The sequence below is a fragment of the Zosterops lateralis genome (assembly GCF_965231275.1).
Source record: "Zosterops lateralis genome assembly, chromosome: 24".
Taxonomy (NCBI): domain Eukaryota; kingdom Metazoa; phylum Chordata; class Aves; order Passeriformes; family Zosteropidae; genus Zosterops; species Zosterops lateralis.
The window spans coordinates 902,405-914,839 of record NC_139784.1 but is presented as its reverse complement, the minus strand read 5'-3'; the positions used below and the strand labels follow the sequence as shown (position 1 = coordinate 914,839).

Sequence of the window (12,435 nt, the reverse complement as noted above, 5' to 3'; positions counted from 1 at the left end):
CCACCCTCATATCCCTGGGCACTGTCTACCCTCGTGTCCCATGCTGGCTCCCCATGGTGCCAGTATTCCCTGCAGGTGGCCAGGACTGGTGTGGACCTGCAGCAGAGCTGAGATGGGCCCATCTGCAAAGCAGGATGTGCCAAACCTGGGCTGAGCATGAGATGTGTCCAGGAATGGGATTGGTGCTGCCTGGCCATATCCCTGGGGGGACAGGATGGGGGTGACCCTCAGGGTTTCCTCCCAGGTCTACAGATCCCCTCAGGGTGTTTGGCCCTGAAGGGGATCGCAGGGATTGATGGTGGCCCAGTAGCCAAGAGTTGCAGCAGGAATGGGGTAAGAATAGGGGATGTTTGTGGAGTTGCTTGTTGTGGGATGCAGTGGGATGGGTCCCCCAGCTCCCATCCCTGCATCCCAGGGAGACCAGAAATTTAAAATCATAGAAACATCCATCAATCACAAAATCATTATGGCTTGAATAGACTTTTAGGATCATCAGCTCAGCGGCACCACCATGATCACCACTAGCCCATGACCTCTAGTGCCACATCCACGTGTTTTTTGAGCACTTCCAGGGAGAAGATGAGAGGAGGAAATGGCTAAAATAAGGAGTCACTTGGATGCCAGCTGTACCCACCCCTTCTCCATACCCCATTTGCCACTTCCAAGAGCATTCTCCAAGGAACCTTTGAGACAGTCAGGCCTCAGGGAAGCACAGTGAGGCCCCCCAAGGTGAGCTCTGATGCAGAAACAGTTTCCCCCAGGCTCTGCCCCTCTGTTGTTGCTCGTTATCGACTGTGGGTGAGCACTGAACTGTAACTCCAGTGAAAAACACCTTTGGGTACTTCTGCCAGTCGTGTTGGTCCCCAGAGCCCAATGCCACTGCCCGGGGCCTCCCCAGACCTTCTTCTTCTGCAGGCTGGGTGGGTGTTTTGCCAGTTCTGAGCATCTGATGGGTGTTGGGAACCAGCCCCAGCCTGATTTTGCATACAAAGGGACAGGAAGCAAGAGAAATAAAGTTTTCTAGAGAAAAACTGTCTCCATGAGGGAATGATGATGGGAGAAGCACCTTCTCCTGGTCTGTACATAGGGGCAGCACTACCAAGTTCTTGCTGCCATCACCCCTGGGTACGACTGGAAGAGCAGAGCCTGGCCCTAATATCCCAGTAGGGCAAAGGGAGAGGGATGCCCACGTGCTTGGCAGGCACTGGAGCGGTTTTTATGGCACTCTGGGGCTGCAGATGGGAGCTGGGATGCTGGAGGTTCCTGAGAAAGTCCTCTGAAGTAAAACCAGGAGTGGGGCACAAACTGAGGAGGGTTTGCACTGACAGTGGCCAAATCATCCCCTGTGCTGCCTGAGGGCTCCTTGGAACCCTTGAAAGGCACAGAGGGGCTCAGTCTCCCCTTACAGCAACCACATCATGGGGTAAAGGGGAACCTGGTGGCCCCATGGGGAGGGTCCCATGTCCCCACGCCTCTTCCCCTGGGCCACTCTGGCTCCACAGCTGCCAGAGCAGAGCAGAGCCACTGCCGGCAGCTGCACCTTCCCCACGTTCCCCAGTCCTTCCCTGTTGGCTGGGGTTTGGGTTTCACAGCGCCGGGGCGGGTGGGCTGTGCCCCGGCCCCTGCAGCCCCCGCCCGCGTGCACAGCCGGCTGTGCCCGGCTTACGCCAGCCCCGGGACGAGCTGTTCCAGCGTCCCCGGGGACGTCAGCGGGGCCCGGGGGCGGCTCCTCCTCGCTGACGCAGAACCTCCTTCACCCACCCCGTCCTCTCCCAGCGATGCTCACCTGCTCCCACGTGGTTGCTGGGGTGGGCTTGGAGCCTGTGTGGCCCAACTCAGGGGTTCGAACCTCCTCCAAACCCTCCTCTGTCCTTGGTGGAGCCCACAGTAGCGTCTCCTGTGGCTCCCAGTGTCAGCGAGTACCAAGGGCTCCAGGGGATGGGACCACGAGCAGAGCAGAAGCTCTGGGAGCTGGGCTGGAGGTCCCAGGGGACAGCCCTGAGGCCTCCTGTGTAGGGTAAGACCCCCAGGTCCTGCTGGGGCTGGCAGGTCCAAGACCAAGCAGAGGGAGCCAAGGGAAGGAGTGTTCACCCCTCCCAGGGCAGGGAAAACATTCCTACCCCAAGACACCCCAACACTCTTGGTATCGTAATAACAGATAATTTACAGTTTATTGTAAGAAATGTACAAAGAAAAACGGCTTTAGCTCACACAAACCCTGCTCTGGGGCATTTCCCCATCCCTGACGACACAAACGTAGAAGCAGCATCGATTGTGAACCACGATCCGGGCAGGGACTGCCACACCAGGTGTTCTTCCCATGGAAACACCAGCGACAGCAGCTCAGGCTCCTGCTGCAGGGAGCATTGACATGGAAATGAGAGCACAAGGCCACTGGACAAACCGAGTGTCCCTAGCTCTGCCACCTGACTGGCAGCTGATGGGTGCAAGCCAAGCTCAGCACCACTCCTGGCCAGCCTGGCTGTGGGGCGTCCGTGAGGGTGGTGCCCAAAGCAGCCCAGGAAGAGAATCATCAGAGTACAAAAAGACAGAGCCTTTGGCTTCAGGAACAGCCCTTGTTTGAACTGGAAGAGGTTTTGGTTCATGTTTACTTTGATCTCAAGAGGGTTTTTTTTCCCTTTTGAAGGCGGAAGATGGTCAGAGGTGAACTTGGGGACTTTCGCCTACTTTTTACAGAATCACAGGATGGTTTGGGTTGGAAGGACCTCAAAGCTCATCCAGTGCCACCCCCTGCCATGGGCAGAGGCACCTTCCACTGTCCCAGGGTGCTCCAAGCCTTGTCCAACCTGGCCTTGCACACTTCCAGGGATGGGGCAGCCACAGCTGTGCCAGGGCCATTTTCCTTGATTTACTTTCCTTTTGCTCACCTGTGTGAAGAACAGTAAATACCTTTTCCCCCTGGGAAAATGCTCCTCTGCCTGGAGGTTTCCTGGTGAGGACCTGCCTGGCCCAAACCCTACCTTGCCCATTGCTTTCCTGCCACAAAAACTGGATGGAAATGGGAAAACTGAGTAGAACCTGATTATAAATAGTGTTTACATTCATCCTACAGAGACCTGAATGATTTCTGGTTTCAATGCATATTCAGAGACCTTGAAAACCTGATATTTAACCCTGAGAACAAATTTGCAGATTCTTTGCTTTGCTTTGGCTTTGCAAACCAATTTTTAAGACATAATTGCACTTTCTCTTGTATGTAACAAGAAAATAATCAAGCTTATTCAGAGGTTCAAAAGAAAGGTGCTACTTTAAGACTTTGGAGATTTTTGTTCACAAAACTTTCTGTTTTCTGTAATTATTCTTAATATTATTTCACTTGGCTCATCTTTCACCGATTGCTTGGCTGCACTCTGGAAGAATAAAATACAGGAAAAGATCTTAATTGTGAAATAACATTAATAAATAATTACTTTAAGTGAAAGAACAACCATACTCTTCTGTTCATGCCTGAAAACCATCGTTACAGTGATGAGATCATTTCAAAAGTAACTTGTTTCTCTTTCACTGACAACAGATTTCACATTTGAGTTCTCATAAGAAAAAGAATAAAGAATTAAGCTCTTTGCAAGTGCAGTGGGCTGTGAAACCCAGGATCAGGAGGAGATCCTGCTTTGAAATTCAAGGTGGTTGCTTAAAATATCTGAAAATAGCTCAATATCTAAGATCTAGAGATCTGTGCCTGGAAGAGCTTTGAACAGGAGATACAAATGAAGTCTCTTCAGGCTGGGCTAGAGGTGGAATCTCCTTGTGTTACACCAGTGACTCTTTGACCACGCGTTCCTTATCCCAAGCCTGTGCCTCCTCAGGAGCATACTGGGGTGTCTCTGAGCTGGGCATGGGCTCAAGGCCCAGGGCAGGGGCTGTCTCCACATCTGTCCCAGTGTTCCCATACATCTCCTGCATTCTGGTGGCAATCAGTCCTTCCTTCTCGGGCGCGTCCTGGCCCAGGGTGTCTTGGCTATGCCTGTACATGTAGGACGCCTGCTTCACTGAGCGCCGCAGGAGGTACCTCCGGAAAGCCCTCTGGATCTTGGTAGCACAGACCTCCTCTTGTTTCCTCTTCAGGGTGGTGGTGATGGGTTCATAGGAAACCTTTGAGGGGTTGGCAGCCATGAACTTCTCTTCCATGGTGGCCTTCAGGGCATCCATCTCTCCCGAGTCTCCCAGCACTTCCTTAGTCAGGGCAAAGAGGATGTCTAGGCAGTGGATTTTGTCCCCAGCAACCATTGGTAGATCCATGGTGATGAGTTTGATCTTGTTGGGCTTGGGAACTCTGAGTGGCTCCTGCAAGGTGTCCACAAAGTCAGACAGGGTGCTGTAGGCGATGAACTGGGTGGCGTCTGGATCAAACTTCTCCCAGGTTTCATAAAACATTTCAAAATCATCTTCACAGAGGGGCTCGCTGCTCTCCTCTGTGGCCACACTGAAGTTCTCCAGGATGATGGCGATGTACATGTTCACGACAATGAGAAAGGAGATGATGATGTAGCTGCAGAAGAAGAAGATCCCAATGGAGGGATTCCCACAGTCTCCTTTCACCGAACTCCCGGGGTTCTCTAGCTCGGGGTCACAGTCTGGGGGGCCGCTGTTGAGGATGGGGTTGAGGAGCCCATCCCACCCCGCTGATGTGGTGATCTGGAAGAGGCAGATGATGCTGTTCCCAAAGGTTTCGAAGTTGAAGATGTCATCAATTCCTGACTCCTTCTTGACGTAGGCAAAGTTAGACATCCCAAAGATGGAGTAGATGAACATGACGAGGAAGAGCAGGAGGCCGATGTTGAACAGGGCAGGCAGGGACATCATCAGGGCAAAGAGGAGCGTCCGGATGCCTTTGGCTCCTCGGATCAGCCGGAGCACACGGCCGATCCTTGCCAGCCGGATGACCCTGAAGAGGGTTGGGGACACAAAGTACTTCTCGATGATGTCCGAGAGGACAATACCTGTGGAGGATGAAGGACAGATGAGTTTGTTGTGCCACTAACAGAGGGTGAAGGGGAGCTGCTCCACTCCATCTGGGCAAACACAGTGAGGTGAGGCCACCCCCGATGGCTCCTCCAGTGACAGGGAAAACATTAAAAAATAACCTTTGAACACAGGCCCAAGGTTAAACTCTGGCTGCTTTGTTTCAGAGAAAGAGAGCACCAAGGGAAATAACACCAAGGAGGAGCAGAGATGTCCCCAGCCCCTCGCCCAGCCTGGTGGCCTGCAGTGGCCTCACATCTGTCATGTCTCAGAGTCCTGCTGGCTTGGCCCTGCTTAAAGGATGGGTGCAAGTGGGGTCCAGTGACAGCTCAGTGGGTGTGGATTAGTGAGACCATTTCCAGTCTTCATTGCCCAGTGGGATCTCTGAGGGACAGGTGGGAGCAGCAGGACTCACCTAGGATGGAGAGGATGACCACCACGAAGTCGAAGATGTTCCAGCCCACAGTGAAGAAATAGTGGCGCAGGGCGAACATCTTGAGCAAGCACTCCCCAGTGAAGATGACGATGAAGACCAGATTTATCTTGTAGAGGACAGAGGTTTTGAGCTCGCTCTGGTCGTCTGTTTCCACCATCATGGTCACCATGTTCAGGCAAATCAGGATCATGATGGTGATGTCAAACACTTGCTTCGTAACGAAGTCAAACACCTTCCCTTGGACTTTGTTCTGCAACGAGGGACACGAGGGCGATGAAGGAGCACCAGAGAAGAGGTGGGAACATGGGACAGACACAACAAAACAAAAACATAACAGAAAGAGAAGAAGGAACCATATTTACAAGTGTGGGAAACCTCAGGGTTGTGGCCAGCATGGCTCTCACAGCCCCAAAAGTTATAGGGGGAGGAATCTCAGCACCTCTCAGGATGGAGCACACCTGGGAACGCCACGGCCAGGAGGAATGGGCACAGGGCACAGCCACTTGCTAGTTACACCCACAGCTAATAGGGCACAAATTAACACATGGGAAGAACCTCCCTTGTGCAGGGCTAGGAAAACCCAAATCACAACTGAGAATGTTTTGGCTTGACCAGGGTCCCTTCTGGTGGGTTGAAAGCTGAGCTTTCCCTGAGCCCACTTCCTTCCAGAGAGGAGCTGGGAGCCGAACTAGGAAAAACCCCAAATTCCTGCAAAAGAAACCCCATCATTGCTCTTGCCAGCAGACCAAGGGCTAACAGGCAGACCCAAAGGAGGTGGCCTGATGTCAACCTCTTTTTGAAGCCCCAGCTCTTGGCCAGGTCTTGTCTGAAGAGTAACAGTGGGGCAAATGGTCTTCCCTGGACCCTTCTTGTTCCCTTTGGGACAGCTGGTGCCTTGAAGTGTTCCCTGTGTGCTCCACTCCAGGAGGATGAGCCCAACATACCGCTGGCCTGGGGATGGGCTTCTGGGGTTTCTTGGAGCCCAACTTCTTCATGGCATTGTAGTATTTCTTCTGCTCCTCTGTCATGAAGATGTCTTTGCCTCCAAAGTATAAAGGGAATCACTGCTGTTAGTCTCAGGAATTCCCTTCCCACCAGGTATCTCCAGCCCCTCAGAGATCCTGCTGGGAGCAAGGTGTCCTCTCTGTGTCCTGCAGACCTGGCTCAGCACTACCAGTGTGCTTGGCCCTGCCCACCCTCTGCTAAGCCCCTGCTCTGGGCTGTCAGTCCTGAGCTACTGGCTTGGAAGCAGAAGTTGAGTCTCAACCTCATGCATGGGAAAATGATCCCAGGATGGGAAAAGAAAATAAAAGTGATGGCCCAGGCAAGAGAAAACACAGCCTCCCTTTGCTTCCTCCCTCTGCACCCATAAATTAAGTTCTCTGTATCTGCTATGACCAGGACACAAAGCTCCATGTGCTGCTTGTCCAGTGCAGGAAGGCACTAATGGATAAGAATTCTGGGATCCATCCTGGGCATAGTGGCCCTGGTCTCATCACCCCACTGCTGTGCTGGCCCCCTCCAGCCTAGAGCAGCACCTCAGGAGCCAGGAAATACTCATCTTTTTCTTCTGCTGATTGAAGTTGTCAATGATGACACCGATGAAGAGGTTCAGGGTGAAGAAGGCACCGAAGATGATGAAGATGACAAAGTAGATGTACATGTAGAGGTTGATCTCATACTGTGGCTGATCTTCAATCTGGGTAGGAGAGACGGGAAATGTGAGACTGACTCTGTCCCAAAAAGGTGTCCCCAGGCCCCCAGACAAGGGTTTGTGGTGTTTGGACAGAGCCAGGGGGTGGCTGCTCCAAAACTTTTGGCCGTGTGCTCCCAATGGACGAAGCCATGGGAAGGGACATCCATGTGACACTGACTAAGGCACAAGGACATCCTGACCCCTGATCCCACAGCATGGGCTGGGGAATAGGAAAGGATCCCCTTTGCAGTGATATTAATGAGCAAATGAGTTTCTTCCCAATAATCAGCATTCCAAGGGCTGAAATATCTGAGAGGGGAAAGGAAAAGTGGATTAATTTGCCACACCAGCACAGTTGGGTGACACAGCCCAACAACCCTCTACAATGATCCTCATCCCAAGGAGCATCCCTTAATCTTGCTCTGTGTTTGACCAGAGACACCCCAAGGTGACCCCAATGGCTTCCCCTGTTTTGAGGAACACTCTTGCAGAACAGAGAGGATTTTCTCCCAAACCCACTTTGCTCCAGGTGAGGCAAAGTCCTGAGGGATTTTCAGAGGGTGATGGAAGGGTGCTAAAAAAAGCAATGAAAACTACCCCTTCAGGCCTGTGGGTGTGTGGGGTGACCCCCAGAGTAATTGGAGAAGAGTAGGAAACCCCTTCTGCTGTCGGGACACTTTTGGGGATGGATAGTAGGAATAGCCTTTGCACAACACTCTTCAAACACTTGGGGTTTTTTAATAACTCATTGAACCCAATGGTTAAATGCTGGCTGCTCTCTTCTCATAACACATTGACTGCTCAAGGCAAGCCAGGCACTTTCTCCAGGATGGGATGAGCTTTCCCAGCTAGAGGGGTCATGGAGGACATCATGTCACAGCAGGCAGAAGGACAAGCCCTCCAGGTTGGAGCAGTGGGGGCAGAACAGGGATTTTGGTCCCTGGGACTGAAGCTGAGTGAGCAGATTCAGCCCCAGCTGTGGGGTGGGGTGGGAGCCCAGCGTGGGGCCAGGCTGCAGGTGACAATGACATGGGTGGTACAGGAAGACATGGCTGCCCTTTTTGAGGCTGTGCACCTCAGCAGGATGTTGTGGCTGTCCAGGTGTCCAAGGCTGGATTGGACAGAGCTTAGAGCAACCTGAGATAGAGGAAGGCGTCACTGCCCATGGGAGGGGGAGGCACTGGATTGTTTTTAGGGTCACTTCCAACACAAACTGTGCTGATATATTCTCGGGTTTCTCCACCCTGTAGCCCATGTCCTGACTGAAGTCATGGGTGGGATGCAGGCAGCTCCTGGCACTAGAAGGCAGAGCCAGAGGTGATGCTGTAGCCGAGGATTCATCCCAGCATCGGTTCTGGGATCCTGTTCCCAGTCTGCCAAGGGTAATCCCCCTCTGGAATCAGTGATGTGTCCCTGCGTGTCCCCTCACCTCGCGTGAGTCCACAGCCGCATACATGATGTCCATCCAGCCTTTGAAGGTTGCCTGTGGGAACAGGAATGGTCAGACTTGGAGGCTTTTCCAACATAAAGGATTTTGTGATTCTGTGGCAGTGGAGAAGAATATTTTCTGAGAGTTGTTTGGGGCTGGGAAGAAAGGGAAGGTGATGGGTGCATGTCTGGGGTTTAGCTCTGGGCACTCTGGCTTCTCTCTAGGAATGGCAAGAGAAGAACGTGGGTTGAATTCACAACAAAAATATCCCAGAAATATGGAAATTCCCATGTGAATATGCATGAACCATTCTGGGGCTGAGGTTACCAGTGACTTCCCAAAACACCACTGCAAATATAGAAGGGCAAAGAAGCAATTGACTCTTTTGTCCTTTCTCCTCTTGACTTTGAAGTCATTTTCCCAAAGGCAGAGCTGTGCCAGGGCCAGCTGCCTCCTTTCCAGTCCCAAACTGTGTCACCTCCATAGCTCTGGCATCCATATCCTCCCTCTGGTTCTGCTGAATTCCCATCCCAGCGGGGTGGGGGATTACACCAAATCTTTTACAGGGTCTCCACTGCATCTCTTGAAGCCTTTTTCTGCTGATTTGTTAAACAAAAGCTCTGCAGATCTTGTTTCCTGAATCTGATGGAACAACAAGGCTGAAGAGGAAGCTGAATTTAGAAGCAGGGTTATCAGCTGGGTTTGTTTTCCGATTCTGCAGCCACCAGTTCCCCTGGATTTGATGGGAGTAGCCCCAGCCTGCCCCAAAATGGAGCCCACACCTATATTTTTATTCAAGCTGTGGTAAGCAGTTCCCCTTTGCTGCCTGGCCCAGCTGTGGGGTGTTCGGTGGAACCCGGCTGCGTTCGCCCATTGCCCACAGGAGACACGTGCACCACTTTTCCAGTTGTCACCTGCCCCACGCAAAGTCCCACAACCTATGGCTGGAGCAGACTGAACTTTCCAAAGGGGTGCAGGGGTAAAACAGGGCCTCCCCTCCTGACTCCTGCACCCTGTGCTGTGCAGGGGCTGCTTTGCAGCGCCAGCTTTGGTGCTATCTGTAGCAGATCCCTGGTGACAGTTTCCCCTCCCATGTTCTACCCTGCCCCTTTTCCTCCTTGGCTAGGAGGAAACCCCTTCCTAAGGCTTTTTTTGGTGTTAAAAACCAGCTTTGGAGCTAAGAAGCAGCTAAAAAACCCCATCCAGCCTGATGCTCATCCCACTGGCCTGCTCCATGCATCTTGGATGGTGACACCCGATGTCATGACGTACCACCTGCAGCAAGGACAGGTATCCCAAGCCCACGTTGTCGAAGTTGACCTTGACGTTGACCCATCTGACCTCGTTGGTGTAGAGCAGGGCCATGCAGTCGCTCTTGTTGTTGACCACGTCGATGTCGAAGAGCTCGCCCGTGGTGGTGTTGACACACCTGTAGTACTTCCCTGCAAACAGGTTCACCCCCATGATGCTGAAGATCAGCCAGAAGATGAGGCAGACCAGCAGGACGTTCATGATGGAGGGGATGGCACCCAGAAGGGCATTCACCACCACCTGCAAGGAGAGAAAAGACCTTGGGGGACATGGATAGAACCTTCATGTCCTCATGCCCCAACCTTGCCCTCCCCAGCAGCACTAAGTGAGGTCAGACTGGACCAAAGGTACCTTAGCATTGATCCCACTGATCTGGAGGTCCCTGAAAACCAACTGGGATGTCTGTGATGTAGGGGGCTGCTGAAGGCTCTCATGTCCCTGTCAGGGTCAGCAGCACATGGGGACACACTTACCCTCATGCCCTCAAACCGGGATAGAGCACGCAGAGGTCGCAGAGCCCTCAGTGTCCGCAGGGATTTGATGGCTCCCAGCTCTGAGTATCCCAGCCAGTTTGCTGTCAGGCTGACCAGAGACACCTGGAAGGAGCAGCCCAAGTGACCAGCAGCACCTCGGGTGGAAACACAACCACAGCTCCTGCCCTTCCCTCTCTCCCCAGTCCCTCGGGCTTCCGGTCATTCCTGGGACACAGACATTGAGTCCTTGGGGGACCAGACACCTCAAGTGTCACAGAATCCCAGAATGGTTTGTGTTGGAAGGGACCTTAAAGCCCATCCAGTCCCACCTCCTGCCATGGGCAGGGACACCTCCCACTGTCCCAGGCTGCTCCAAGCCCCGTCCAACCTGGTCTTGGACACTTCCAGGGATCCAGGGGCAGGATGACACCTCTTGAGTGTGAGGGTGGAATGGCTGTGGGGCACAGAAAGGACAGATTGCTCTGTCACGGACCATTTGGGAGACCCCATGTCCCTTCACAGCTCTACTGGGCCTGGTGGAACTGCAGGGGCTGTTCTTGGCTTGGGTGTAAAACAGAAGGGTTTGAAAGGTTTCTGCAACCAGGAATGAAGTGTTCCTTCCTGTGGGGGACCATCACTTTAAGTAATGGTGTAAGCCCTCATTCCACAGCCACCCCTTTAACCTCTAAAATACAATCTAGGCCCATTTACAACAGCCCCTAACACACCCAAACCGCTTGGCTTGGTCCTGCTAACCACGTACATCCACAATGAGGAAATCCAGCCAGCACCAAGCATTGGTGAAGTACACCTTGAAGCCATAGGCCACCCACTTGAGCAGCATCTCGATGACGAAGATGTAGGAGAAGACCTTGTCTGCGTATTCCAGGATGGTGCGGATCACCTTGCGCTGCTCGATGTAGATGTCCTCGAAAGCCTGCAAGGGGCACGGAGCTATGTGGCATCATCCTTCCATGGAGAACCTTACAGAGCTACCTGACATCATCCTTCCATGGAGAACCCTACAGAGCTATGTGACATCATCCTTCCATAGAACCCCCCAGAGCTATGTGACAGTCATCTTCCGTGGCACCTGTGGCATCCCAGAGTACACCCAGATGTTGGCATCTCCCTGCGTTCCCAGGGCTCAGGATGCTGGGAGCCTAAGGATGGCTGGTTCACGAGGACCTGATCAACATGGGGTCCAGCTCCTATTTGCAAGTTCCTGTTGGCTTTGCGGGATTGGACCTAAAGCAGAGCTTCACTGAAGCCAAAGTCTAGCTGCATCCTGTCCCCAGGTGTCTCAGCTCAAACCCCAGGACACCAGCCCACACCTTGGGATACTTTGGGAGTTTTGAAAATACCCTGAGGAGTTGGGGTGTGTGCTACACCCACATGTTGAGTAAGCGCTCAGAGGTAGGGCTGTGGTCATCAGGTGTTGCACAGCTGGCGTAGCACAGCTTTCAATTCCTGCACCAGCTACAGCCTCAGACATCCCCAAACCACCTCAGAGCAAGCTGCAGACATGTAAAGTGTGTCTGAAAACTCTCTCAGTCCCTCTGTTCTCCTTCCCTCTCTTCACCTCCAAACCTGCAGAAAAGTTGGTATTTCCTGGGTTAAATCCAGCCCAAACACTCAGAGAAGTGCACCGGGCCAACAGAGATAATTAATTAATTTAATGGAACATCCAGGTTCTGAGAAGGGGCACGAGGTACTGAGGGAGGTGCTGAACAGCGAAATAAAACCCATGAATTCTTTGTCAAGCACCTCCTGACAGCTGGTGATGGTGGTGGTGAAATGAGGAACCACACAAAGCTCAATAAATGGTTCAGATGGTTCACAGTTGGCATTAAGAGCAGGAGTGGGAGTTGTAGGCAGTGACATCCCCTCGAGCCTATGGACCACAGCCCGTGGATGATGGTCCAGGGCTGTTGGGAAGGCTGACCAGGGGGTACCAGGACTCCCGGAGGATGTTAGACCTGAGCCAAATGGGGTTTGAAATAAAATATCTACCCACAGCTGGATTATTTGGCACAGAAGATGCCCAGAGCTTGGGCTCTGTCACCTCTCTGGGCTCTCCCAGGCTGGGAAGCTGCTGCAGAGCCCT

At 52.7% G+C, this 12,435-nt stretch overlaps 1 protein-coding gene across 3 annotated transcripts in view; it reads right to left on the bottom strand.

The window, feature by feature from the left end:
• Positions 1–2,174: 2,174 nt before the first annotated feature.
• Positions 2,175–12,435, bottom strand: part of SCN4A (sodium voltage-gated channel alpha subunit 4) — a 42,421-nt gene continuing 32,160 nt past the window's right edge. For 2 of the 3 annotated variants that reach the window (XM_083877342.1, XM_083877341.1), the window contains 8 exons: positions 11,092–11,265; positions 10,329–10,451; positions 9,817–10,095; positions 8,545–8,598; positions 6,981–7,118; positions 6,364–6,468; positions 5,399–5,669; positions 2,175–4,961 (listed from right to left, as the gene is read on the bottom strand). In XM_083877342.1, the coding sequence (XP_083733468.1) occupies positions 3,772–4,961; positions 5,399–5,669; positions 6,364–6,468; positions 6,981–7,118; positions 8,545–8,598; positions 9,817–10,095; positions 10,329–10,451; positions 11,092–11,265 (2,334 nt within the window). In that variant the 3' untranslated portion in view covers positions 2,175–3,771. Of the gene's footprint in view, positions 4,962–5,398; positions 5,670–6,363; positions 6,469–6,980; positions 7,119–8,544; positions 8,599–9,816; positions 10,096–10,328; positions 10,452–10,716; positions 10,783–11,091; positions 11,266–12,435 lie in introns of all 3 variants that reach the window. The other variant, XM_083877340.1, reaches the window with a different exon arrangement.